The sequence below is a fragment of the Oreochromis aureus genome, linkage group 13 (genome assembly GCF_013358895.1).
Source record: "Oreochromis aureus strain Israel breed Guangdong linkage group 13, ZZ_aureus, whole genome shotgun sequence".
In the NCBI taxonomy this organism is placed as follows: domain Eukaryota; kingdom Metazoa; phylum Chordata; class Actinopteri; order Cichliformes; family Cichlidae; genus Oreochromis; species Oreochromis aureus.
This window is the reverse complement of record NC_052954.1, coordinates 2,656,382-2,669,682: the sequence shown is the minus strand read 5'-3', so window position 1 is coordinate 2,669,682 and position 13,301 is coordinate 2,656,382. Positions and strand designations below refer to the sequence as shown.

At 40.7% G+C, this 13,301-nt stretch overlaps 1 protein-coding gene across 1 annotated transcript in view; it reads left to right on the top strand.

Moving 5' to 3' along the window:
- zswim8 (zinc finger, SWIM-type containing 8) overlaps positions 1–13,301 on the top strand; it is a 79,641-nt gene that overhangs the window by 56,039 nt on the left and 10,301 nt on the right. Inside the window, exons 13-21 of the mRNA XM_039621473.1 lie at positions 256–439; positions 995–1,093; positions 1,244–1,368; positions 4,761–5,082; positions 6,220–6,366; positions 7,961–8,183; positions 9,306–9,595; positions 9,696–9,919; positions 12,498–12,995. Coding sequence (XP_039477407.1) covers positions 256–439; positions 995–1,093; positions 1,244–1,368; positions 4,761–5,082; positions 6,220–6,366; positions 7,961–8,183; positions 9,306–9,595; positions 9,696–9,919; positions 12,498–12,995 — 2,112 coding nt within the window. The remainder of the gene's footprint in view (positions 1–255; positions 440–994; positions 1,094–1,243; positions 1,369–4,760; positions 5,083–6,219; positions 6,367–7,960; positions 8,184–9,305; positions 9,596–9,695; positions 9,920–12,497; positions 12,996–13,301) is intronic.

Below are 13,301 nucleotides of genomic sequence, written 5' to 3'. Positions count from 1 at the left end.
TCTCTGCTGACTGCAGGTTTCCCCAAACTTATAAACAGTACATCTGCACAACGAGTGAAACCAGCACCACTGAATGATCAATGGGCTGTGAAGTCAGTTCCTTTATTAATATGCAAATTGTCATGACCATTCATCAGTAAAAAAAATATTTGGGGGTAAAATGCTCATCAACATTGGGACCAAATTAAAAGTTTAGCTTTTAAAACAAAAGTAAATGTATCATATGCACTGACTTCATGTGTCTGGACTAATCAGGTGAAGCTGGCCTACCAGGAGTCAGAGGTGGTTGCTCTGTTGAAGAAGATCCCTCTGGGTCTGGTAGAGATGTCTGCCATCAGAGAGCGAGCAGAGCAGCTCCGGGATGGAAACTTTTGTGATTACAGACCTGTGCTACCTCTCATGTTGGCCAGCTTCATCTTCGATGTACTGTGTACCCCAGGTATGCACCGGTAATCTTAACTTTAATGGTAGTTTTCATGTGTTTCACTTGAAATGGTCAAAGCAATTCTAGTTTTCTTGTCATATATGTTTGGGATGTAAAGATAACCATGCCATTGTCTCATGGCTGCTTACCCAAAGAAGATCAAATATTTTCTTAAAAGTCTAAATCAAATCCTTATACTAAGGTTTTAGTTTTATTATATGTATTCAGCTTTTTTGCCTTTATTTGACAGTTGCGATGGAGACAGAAATGATGGGGAATTGTTAATCACTTAAGCAGGATTTTTAGCTTGATTCAAATACAATAAAATAAAAATAAATAATACAAGACTAAAGAATTCTAAGTATTCTGTTAAATTCCCTTTTTCTATGTAATGTGAAAGTGAACATCTCTTGGCCACCAGCTTTATTTGTAGTGTACTGAGCGATGAAGCTTTGTGTTGAATGAACGAAGATGCTCATATCGTTTTTTTTTAGTAACAGTCTGTGGAATTTTAAAGCAGATTGACTGAATTCATGTCCCTTTCACTTTTCTCCATACTGTTTTGTGCAGTTGTGTCTCCAACAGGTTCCCGTCCACCAAGCCGCAACCGCAACAATGAGATGCCTGGAGATGAGGAGCTGGGTTTTGAGGCTGCTGTTGCTGCACTTGGTACATTTATTCACCAATTGATTGGTTTTGTTCCTCTCAGTGTTCATCAGCATCTTCTTCTCCAACCTCACTACTTATTTTTCCTGCTCACTGTTTCCCACAAATGTTCAATTGTAACCCTTGTTGTGTGTCCACCCTCTGTGACTGCAGGTATGAAAACCACAGTCAGCGAGGCAGAGCATCCTCTGCTATGTGAAGGAACTAGACGAGTGAAGGGTGACCTGGCTCTGGCTCTCATGATCACCTATAAGGACGACCAGAGCAAGCTCAAGAAGGTAACAGCTACATTATAGCATTTTAGAACATGTTCAGAAGACGTCCCGTCCAACCACATATCAATTCTACACCTGTTAGAGTCACAGTGGAACTCAGCAGGAGTGCAGCACCACACATGGTTCAGTATTTATTGTGACCCTGAATTTTAGAGTCATGGCCAGTTTATTCATTTTATACATTTAAAAAAAACAAGAAAGAAAGAAAATTGTCCAAAGTAATTAATTGGCCTGTTACTGGATGTAACTGGAAGAGACTATACTAATTAAAAGGTGAGTGGTTCGATCCCCAGCTCCGTCCACGTTTTGTTGGGCAAGATACTAAGTCCTCAAATTGCAGAAAAAAGAACTACATAACAGTCCAATTACTATTGTTCCCCCTCTCATTCCAAATACATCGACATTCCAACTATCAGAAATCCCAAAACCAAAATAACTCATGGGTGTTTTTTCAGTATTAAATTTACTAAAGTTCCTATAGTTGCTAAACCGTGTGCAGCAAACCTTAGTAAATCACAGATGTCTGTGCCGTAAAAGAGAAACTCCTAAAAACACATGCGTGATAAGCCTAGCCACCAAAATACCTGCTGTGTGTTCACACTTTACTGTCACAACCTGACAATAGATGTACCTCAATTCCAACATTATCTTTTTCTACATTTTTGAAAAATTACTGGCATACAGTTTAACACCCCTACCTCTTTAAACTGTATTTATTATAACATTATTTAGTATAGTTCCAACAGCACCCCCCACCCCCCACCCCCACTCAATGTGCAATATCACTGATCACACTGCACCTCTCAATGCACCTGCTAGTTAGATGGCATGTATGTGTATGTATATAGATGTAAGCGTGTGTGTGGAAATATGTGTGTGTATGCATGTACGGATGCAAATATGTATATATACATATATGTATGTATGTGCGTGTATGTTTGCAGGTGTATGTATAACTTGTACATATCTTTCTTGTGTAAATGTAAATTTGTCATTGTGTAAATACTTACGCTATTGTGTACTTCACACACATGGAGAGATGCCAAACTGCCTTTCACTGTTCTTGTAACAGTGACAATAAAAAGCTATTCTATTCTATTCTATTCTAAATAAAAAAAGGGAGTGAGTGCTTTTAATACAGGTAAGGACCCTCCACATAGGACGCAGCATGCGCAGAGCTGCTCTCTGAAACCCATTCATGTCTATTGCTTGCACAGTGAAGGAAAGTGTTCTTTGTGTATCCGAGTCCAGTAAACATTAACACAGGTTTACATGCATACAGTGACCTCCATCTTCATAGTTGAGATAGTTACAAAGCTTTCTTCTTCAATAAATGAGCGATACATTTTAAAAAAAAATTAAACATTTGATCATAATACAACACAAACTCTCGTGGAGGATACAGAGTCAGAGATACAGGTTTTAAAATGACCAGGAAATGACAAGAAGCAGGTGCATCTAGTACATGTAGAGCGGCCACAAAAAAAATGTCATACAAGCAGAGCGCAGCAGCCAGTGCAACGCAAAGTTTGGGTTCTTCACTCTAGTTGGCAGTCAGCCGCATTCTATGTGAAAGGGCCTTTATTGTTTGACTTAAATACACTGACGGGCCAGAATGTAAAAGTAAATGTTTTGTGTTACGACACTGTACAGGTCAGCTGTTTCACACAGATTTCAGGCCCACCCACCTCTGGTTGGATCCTGCCTCCACCTGAACTGTTAGATATATGTGTACCTATAACTTTAACTCTGTGAAAAGTGGTAGAATTAAAAGTTCAGCAGAGAATACCTGAGGAAGAGAGATGGCAGCTATCCCAAAAAAAAAGCATGAAAAAGAAGAGTCATCCAGGGAGGAGAGCTATAGATGGTCAGTCAGACAACTCTTACATTGAGTCTGACATTTGATTACTTTGCTAACAAGTTTAACAGGAGTCAAAGGAGTTTGCAAAGAAAAGCGTCTGGACTTCTTTAAGTTGCTTGAAGACGTTTCACCTCTCATCCGAGAAGCTTCTTCAGTTCTAAGGTCAAATGGCTGAGAGTCCCAGATTTAAACCCAGTGGGAGTATCCCCCCCAAGAGGGACAAAGGACCCCCTGGTGATCCTCTAATCACATGAGCCAAGGTGTGAAAGTGGGTGTGGGACCTAATCAGCCAGGGTTTCGGGTGAGCTCATTGTGAAACCTGGCCCCACCTTGTCATGTGAATTCCTGAGGTCAGATGGCCCAGGATGTGAGTGGGCGTTAAGGCGTCTGGGGAGGGAACTCAAAACTGGATTATAGATGGCAGACAGTTGGTGTCGTAAACCACCGCCTCTGTTCAAAGATGGTCGCTCACAGTGGACATAGATGGCCTCTTTCACTCCTCTTTCAAACCATCTGTCCTCTCTGTCCAAAATGTGAACATTGGCATCCTCGAAAGAGTGACCTTTATCCTTAAGATGCAGATGGACTGCTGAGTCTTGTCCTGTGGAGGTGGCTCTTCTATGTTGTGCCATGCGCTTGTGAAGTGGCTGTTTGGTCTCTCCAATGTAGAGACCAAACAGCCACTTCACAAATGACTCTCGGCCATTTGACCTTAGAACTGAAGAAGCTTCTCGGATGAGAGGTGAAACGTCTTCAAGCAACTTAAAGAAGTCCAGACGCTTTTCTTTGCAAACTCCTTTGACTACAATGACCTGGATGACTGAGAACCTTCACAGACAAGTTTAACAGGATATTTCCATTCTCAGGTGTCTGATACCCCTTGACATTCATCAAAAGAATTATCATCTCTTCTTTCTTTCTCTGATAATGATATTAGGTAATTAATTAGTACAAAGAATGTTAAATGCACATCTTTTTTGGTACAATAACATTGGCTCAGGAGGTAGAGCCGGTCATCTACTAGCAGGTCATCTACTGATCTAAAGGTTGGTGGTTCAATCCCTGGCTCCCCTTAGTCTGCATGCCAAATATCGTGGGCTAGATATCAACCCCAAGTTGCTAATGGTAGTTAGTAAGCACTTAAAAGCATAGCACACAGTGCTTGGGTGTGATTGGGTGAATGTGGCATGTTGTATAGAGCACTTTGAGAACTCCGGAAGAGTAGAAATGCGCTAAATAAGAATCAATCCAGTCCATTAGAAGGTTCTGCTTGTATTAGGTAGGTTAGGTTTTTCCTTGGAGTAAATTGTGACTATCACCAGTTAATATGTTCACACAGATATAAGTATGTAAAGATGGGCTTTAACCAAGCACATTGATTGAACACACCTGTCTAAGATTTTTGTGATTTCCAAACTTTGGCATTTCATGTTGCTCCTGTGGATCTCTGTTGTAGGGTGTATGCAAAGTGTAAGTGTTTTCTTACTCACTGTGTCACTGTGTTCTCTTTTTCCTGTCCACCCCCCATGCTCAGATATTGGATAAGCTGTTGGACAGAGAGAGTCAGACCCACAAGCCCCAAACTCTAAGCTCCTTCTACTCAAGCAAGCCAGCAGCTGGCAGTCAGCGTAGTCCATCCAAACATACAGCCTCCAGCCACAGTGGGGTGGGTGGGGCCACAGGAGTTGTCTCCAAACATGCTACGTCATCTTCCTCAGCATCTACTTTGGTGGCTTCATCCTCAAGCTCTTCCTCTGCTCTGACAATTTGTGGAGAGGGGGTGGCTCCTCAGGCTGATCTCAACCCAGTGCCCAACAACACTGCAGGGGAGAGTGCCGCTGAGACCAGGGAGCATGGTAAGAACCCCATTACCACGTCTCTTGGCTTCCACCTGTCTGTTCTTGTCATTCTCCAGGCACAAACATCCACTTGGACGTTTTATTACTGAATTTCAAATATATTTCTAATAAATGTCATTGTATAGTTTTGTATATGTTCAGTATAGCTATATTAAAAATAAAGTATAAGTAAGTAAGTATAAAAGCTGTAAACAATTGCGTGTGTGCATGCGTGCATTTCACACACACATACATACATGGCTACAGACCAGGACATACTTACTTGTCTGTGGCTATGCAGCCTTATACACAACAAACTGTGATATACGGAGTATTCTGACACCTGTCAATCAGAACCAGCAAACTCTTTCAGCAGTTAGGTCGCTGGTTGCTAGTTCACCACTGTTCCTCCCTTGGACCACTTCTGATAGGTTCTGACCACTGCAGACCAGGAACACCCCACAAAAACTGCAGTTTTGGAGATGTTCTAATTCAGTCATCTTAGCATCATAATTTGGTCCTTGGCAAACTTAAAATAGAATGGAATAGAATAGCCCTTTGTTGTTGTACATATACAACAAATTTGTGGGTGCTCCACCCGACTACTATCCAAGAAATATGGCTAAAAAAGCAGTAATATAACTAACATAAATGATAATCATATTTAGACTTTGTTAAGTATACTAACGGGACAGAAAGACTGAAATCTAAATAACAAAATTAATAAAAAGCACACTGTATAATAAAGTGCACACGGTAAAAATTAGGCTGTGTAGTTACAAGGTGGCTTGAGTGTAGTAGAAAAGACTTCAGTGGAGTTCAGTAGTGGCATTTGGACTTAGTACACAGTTAAGGTGTGAGTGGCCTGAAGGATGAGTGTTACTCAGGACCATGTGTCAGAGTGAGTGAGGGTGGGTGGGGAATGGAGATCTGTGGATGTTTGCTGTCCGAAACTAGCTAAAAACCTTAGGCTTACTCGTGTTTTCTGTTTCTACCACATCAAAATGTTCATCTGTTCCCTAATGTATACGACCCAACAGGTCCCATGATGAAGAGGTAATGTGTTCCTCACTACACCTGTCACCAGCCACAGTAGTGTGTGTGTGTGTGTATGTGTGTGTAAAGAAATCTCATGATCTGTCCGCGCTTTTTCAGATGGGCCTTCATCTTCAAGTGACCAGCAGAATGACATTGCTTCATTTAAGGAGGCCACAGTGCCCAGTCGGTTGGCACTGGGGGCACGCTGTGGATATAGCCAACGCTGCTGGGGCTCACCTGTACGGCAGAAGAAAAAACACACTGGTACAGTGTTACTATTATTAAGATTGATATTATTATCTATACTTTTTTCATACCATATACTGCTTCCATTCGTTCAGAAAAAATGTCGACATGAGATGTGTACTTTTCATTTTTGGCCTGTTTAATATGTATAAGTGGTACTTTTTTCAGGCCTTAAACCTTAATGAAATGCTCCACACTCTTATATTATATATACATACACACACACACACACATATATATGTGTATGTATACAGGGAGTGCAGAATTATTAGGCAAGTTGTATTTTTGAGGAATAATTTTATTATTGAACAACAACCATGTTCTCAATGAACCCAAAAAACTCATTAATATCAAAGCTGAATGTTTTTGGAAGTAGTTTTAGTTTGTTTTTAGTTGTAGCTATTTTAGGGGATATCTGTGTGTGCAGGTGACTATTACTGTGCATAATTATTAGGCAACTTAACAAAAACAAATATATACCCATTTCAATTATTTATTTTTACCAGTGAAACCAATATAACATCTCCACATTCACAAATATACATTTCTGACATTCAAAAACAAAACAAAAACAAATCAGCGACCAATATAGCCACCTTTCTTTGCAAGGACACTCAAAAGCCTGCCATCCATGGATCCTGTCAGTGTTTTGATCTGTTCACCATCAACATTGCGTGCAGCAGCAACCACAGCCTCCCAGACACTGTTCAGAGAGGTGTACTGTTTTCCTTCCTTGTAAATCTCACATTTGATGATGGACCACAGGTTCTCAATGGGGTTCAGAGTTTTTCTTCTTTTATACCCTTTCTTGCCAGCCACGCTGTGGAGTACTTGGACGCGTGTGATGGAGCATTGTCCTGCATGAAAATCATGTTTTTCTTGAAGGATGCAGACTTCTTCCTGTACCACTGCTTGAAGAAGGTGTCTTCCAGAAACTGGCAGTAGGACTGGGAGTTGAGCTTGACTCCATCCTCAACCCGAAAAGGCCCCACAAGCTCATCTTTGATGATACCAGCCCAAACCAGTACTCCACCTCCACCTTGCTGGCGTCTGAGTCGGACTGGAGCTCTCTGCCCTTTACCAATCCAGCCACGGGCCCATCCATCTGGCCCATCAAGACTCACTCTCATTTCATCAGTCCATAAAACCTTAGAAAAATCAGTCTTGAGATATTTCTTGGCCCAGTCTTGACATTTCAGCTTGTGTGTCTTGTTCAGTGGTGGTCGTCTTTCAGCCTTTCTTACCTTGGCCATGTCACACTGTATATATACACATATATACACACACACACATATGTATATATATATATATATACATATACATATATACGTATATGTATATATATATACATATACATATACATATATACGTACATATATACGTGTGTGTGTGTGTGTATATGTGTATATATATATGTATATATATATGTATATATATGTATATGTATATATGTGTGTGTATATATGTATGTGTATATGTGTGTGTGTGTATATATATGTATGTGTATATGTATATGTGTGTGTATATATATGTATGTGTATATGTGTGTGTGTGTGTGTGTACATATATATATATACACCAAACAGGACTGGATGTGGATGTTTTTTGATAGGTATGGCGAGTATTGATAGCAGTGCTCCAGAGACCACCTCAGACAGTTCTCCTACTCTCAGCCGGCGGCCAATGCGGAGCGGCTGGGCAGCAGCATCTTGGGGGCGGGGTCAGGACAGTGACAGCATCAGTAGTTCGTCATCTGATTCTTTAGGCTCCTCCTCCTCCAGTGGCTCTCGCAGAGCAGGAGGTGGGGCCAGAGCCAAGAGCACGGACACAAGCAGGTAAACTTGCACATCTTTAAATTGGGTGCATACTTAATATGAGATGTATGGAAAAGATAACTGGAACTTTGCATTTCTTTAGTTGGATCTGTGAAAAATGCCAAAGATAAAACAGTTAGACAGACATAAAATGGTATTATTGCACCAACAAAATGATTCCCAACGAGCTATCAGGCGAAAACTCTGCATATGTAGTCATGCTGCACAGTGGGGGTGCTTTTTTTTGTTTGTTTGTGTTTTTTAAATGGAGGAAAGTTGGAGCACAAAAGAAGATGTGGGAGGCCTAAAACTTATCTACAGCAGGATAATCCCTAAGAAATAAGAAAAAAAATCCAGCAAGGACCTGACATAAGACCCAAGAGATGCATTTAGCCCTCCAGTTGGTCTATGTACTGTTCACTGAAACCTCATTAGAGCTGGTCTTAGTGAGTTATGGTGGCTGTCAAGAAACAGTTTCTAAGGAAGGGAAACTGGTAGAAATCTATGACAACAGGTTTGATGGAGTGATGAATCCAAATTTTACATTTTTGGATCAAATTATTATTAAATTCAATCCAGTTTTATTTATATAGTGCCAAATCACAGCAAAAGTTGACTCAAGGTGCTTTATATTCTAAGGTAAACAGATAATACAGAGAAATGGATGTTCAGCTATCTGCCCTGATAGTTAGAAGCAAGGGGAGGAAGACAGAACAACATGTGGAAGAGAGTCAGAGACTTATAATAACTAATGATTAAACACATAATGAGTGAATAAGAAATGCCCAGTGCATCATGGGAAGCCCCCAGCAGCCTAGGCCTATTGCAGCATAACTAAGGGACTAAGGGTCACCTGGACATCCTGATAATAAGAAAGGACAGTAGTCCAGCCTAGAAGTAAGAAATGCTTGAACTAATTCTTGAGTGCTACACATATTGCACAAATGCAGAAAAGCAGTCTTACATATTTGTTTAATATACACATTGATGGACCTAAAGGATCAAAAAACTCATACTACCCTATAGATTTAATACTACTTCAAAATGAAATATATTAAACACTATGGTTACACAGTGGAAATCCACAGTTTGTGTATATATTTTAACTAATGTTAATTCATCTGTCATAAATTCTTTGTTTAGGTATAAAGGACGACGTCCTGAGTGTCATGCCCCCCATGTGCCCAACCAGCCCTCAGAAGCAGCAGCTCACTTTTACTTTGAACTGGCTAAGACTGTGCTGATCAAAGCTGGAGGAAACTCCTCCACCTCCATTTTCACTCAGCCCTCAGCCAGCGGGGGGCACCAAGGTCCACATAGAAACCTCCACCTATGTGCCTTTGAGATTGGCCTGTATGCTCTTGGCCTCCATAATTTTGTATCACCTAACTGGTTGTCCAGGACCTATTCCTCCCACGTGTCCTGGATCACGGGTGAGCAGAAGTGTGGCTGAAGGAAAAGGATAATGGCCCATGTTCAATGGCCCTCGTTAGTCACTTACTTTGCCTCCTGTGTCTTTTTTTTTGTTATCAGGCCAAGCCATGGAAATCGGCAGTGCTGCCCTCAACATTTTGGTAGAGTGTTGGGATGGTCACCTGACCCCTCCAGAGGTGGCATCCCTTGCGGACCGAGCATCGCGAGCAAGGGACCCCAACATGGTTCGGGCAGCAGCAGAGCTGGCCTTGAGCTGCTTGCCTCATGCTCATGCCCTGAATCCTAATGAAATCCAAAGAGCCCTGGTGCAGTGTAAAGAGCAGGTACTGTGGGAGGGGGTTTGCACAGGAACTTTCCACTAAAGGTTAAAGGCATGTCTAGTGAACAAACTGACAAGATTATAAGTTAGACTGTAACTAATTCTAACTGTAACTCTTTTTTTCTGTTTTTTTTTTTTTTTTAAAGGGACAGAGTATACTAATTAACATGACCATAGATCCATAACTATTTTAGACAATTATAAAATTGTTTTTTTAGCTGTACTTTTGCACACCACCACAGTACATTATAAAACAAAGAATCAAGATGTAATGGAAGTGCAGACTTTTAGCTTTAATTTGATTTTCATTAATTGCATTGCATTAAGTGATTAGAAATAATGACTGTTTCTAGACAGCCATCTTTAGACCATTTAATGGTTTTTCTTTATTTATATTAATATTTTTTACATAAAATTTTTTATTTTTTACGTAAAAACTTAATGAAGACATCAAATGTATGAAGCAAGAAACACCTATAGGAGCTCGCTAGACCCAAGAATCTTTATGGAATTATGTACCAAAGAAAATATTGACAGATCACTTTACAAATTCACTTTTAGAATCCTTAAAGTAGCCACGCTTTGCTTTGTTGACAGCGCTGCAAACCCTTTTCCTTCTCTCAATGAACTTCATGATGTAGTCGCCTGAAATGGTTTCACCTCACAGGTGTGCCTGTCAGGGTTCGTTTGTTGAATTTCTTGCCTGCTTAATGGGGTTGGGATTATCAGTTGTGTTGTGCAGAAGTCAGGTTGGTAAACAATCTCCTGAAGTGCAGTCATTTGTGTAGCAGAAGAAGAGCAGTGGGGAAAGAACACACCGCTGGGAGAGGCCGGTACTGATGGTTTGTGTGTGCACAGGATGGTCTATCATCATTTTATCATGGTGGAGTGACATGGTAGATGGTAAATGGACTGATTCTTATATAGCACTTTTCTACTCTCCCAGAGCACTCAAAGCACTTTATCAGCTATATGGTATGAACTGGATCATGTCTATGGAACAAAAGGATGTCATATTGTTTGATAGAAATGAAAATGATCAACCTACAGGGAGCTGAATTCAAAGACACCCTGAATATCATAGTTAACAAATGATGTGGCAGGATTGTTTATTTTGCTCAAGTTTCATTGCAGCACCTCAAAATAACCCTCTATAGTTTGTATGGACCCCAGATGTTTGTATTCATGCCGGACAACATAGGGGCATGCTCTTAACGAGACAGCAGATCCTGGAGGATCTCCTCCCAGATTTGGACCAGCGCATCACTTCAATAGAATTTAAAAACTGGCATATAGTTTGAAGTCTGAACTTTCAACATAATTTGAGCTGGAGACTCATTGCAGCTGCAGCTTGTCGCTATGTCATCTTAAATTGGTCATGTGATTTGGAGGCACTGACGTGTCCATCGACCCCAGAGAGTTAAGAACACGCACCTTTGTTCCTTTTTACAGAGTGTAACAATCAACCGCCTGTGTTGAAATCTAAAAATGCCCATGGTGTTGATTCAAAATGTGCTCTGGCACAATCATAGGCATTGGTTGCTACTGACAACAAGAAATAAAGCCGGTCTGCGCTATGGGCTGAACCATTTTATAGTGGTGGAGGGGGGGGGTAACACTACGCAATATATTCAGTTTTGGAATTTCTATTCAATATTAATTGTAGCTAGGCTCAAAATGTTAATGCTAGCTTGTTTTCTTAAACAACACTGTCATATAGAAAACTAGGGTGGCACTAGGGGTGGCAAGAGATTATTTTAGGGTGGCACATGCAACCCCTGGATCCGCCGCTTGAAGAATGGGACAGCGTTCCTCTCAGAAAATCCAGCATCTGCTCACATCAGTTGCCAGATATTTACAGACTTGTTAAAAAAAGAGGGGATCCAATTGAGTTTTATTTATATAGCAGTAAAGCATGACAACAGTCATCGATATGGTACTATGATTTAACCATGTAATGTAGGTTAATGATACTGTGAGGGGAAAAAATGGCCCTGTTGCAACTTTTCTGTTGCATCCAGCCACCAAATTTAAAAGAAGTTCATATTTTTCGTAACATGGTACATTTTCTCATTTTAAGCAATGTTTTCTGCTTTTTAATGTGAGTACAATATTGTTTTTTATAATTTCAAATATCATTGCATTCTGTTTTTGTTTACATTTTACAATGTCCCAAATTTTTTACTGGGTTTGTAGAGATGCAATTCAAGTCAGTTTTAATGTTGTTTCCTTAGCAGTCAGTGATATTACATCTTTTGGATTTATGTCGGGCTTCTCTAATTATCAAAGTAACTATCAAATATAACCTGAAATTTAACAAAAAATGTTATTTTGTGCATTTTATGTCTTGTGATGTACTGTCAAATCCTGCACTTAAAATATCTGGTGTGGCTTATTTTGTGGGAATATCTGAGTTATGAGGAACTTTACTGTGAAAGTGGCTTATGGCAGACTGCCATAACCTTAAACTAATGACCAAGCAGCAATATTACATAGCCCATGTTTCCAAGAGTAATTTAAATTTCATTCATTAAACTTTTTGCTTCCTCATCTCACTTCCTCTCTGTCCTGTTTTCCTCTAGGATAATGTCATGCTGGAGAAGGCCTGCATGGCAGTAGAGGAAGCAGCTAAGGGTGGAGGTGTCTACCCTGAGGTTCTGTTTGAGGTGGCTCACCAGTGGTACTGGTTGTATGAGCAGTCAGTAGGTGGAGGATCAAGCCAACAGCGGGAAACATCCGGCCGATGTGGGGCAAATGGCGGTTCGGGCAGGAGGCCCCCAGAGTCTAGCTGTGTTGTTCTTGACAGTGGAGCCAACATGGAGTCTCCAGGGGTAGCAACAGTCACAGCTTCCGTCACTGCCGCCGCCGTCGTACCAGTTATCTCTGTAGGGTCCACCATTTACCAATCCCACGCTATGCCTGGCCAGGCTATGGCTCACCCGCACACCCAGGGCCTCCACCCATACACCACTATCCAGGCCCATCTCCCCACCGTCTGCACACCCCAATACCTAGGGCACCCTCTGCAGCATGTGCCCCGGCCCACTGTCTTCCCTGTGTCTGGGGCTGCATATCCACAGGTCAGAGCACAAATGAAATTTATAAGTATGATTTTTGATAGTTTTGACTCAACTATGTTTTTCATTGTCTTTAAAGTCTTTTATATTCTTCTTTAAAAATATTTTATTGCAAGAGGTTAAATTCACAGGGAACACCCCAGAAAATTAGAAAACACAAAATAATGCCAAGCTGAAAGACATTGCTACACTTGAACTGAAAAACAAAAACCAGGATGAGAACATATTGACACAGTGAAGAAATATAGCGCATATAGCAGATAGACAGACATACACGTACATACATTTTTCAGGAGTGTTTCCGGGGAC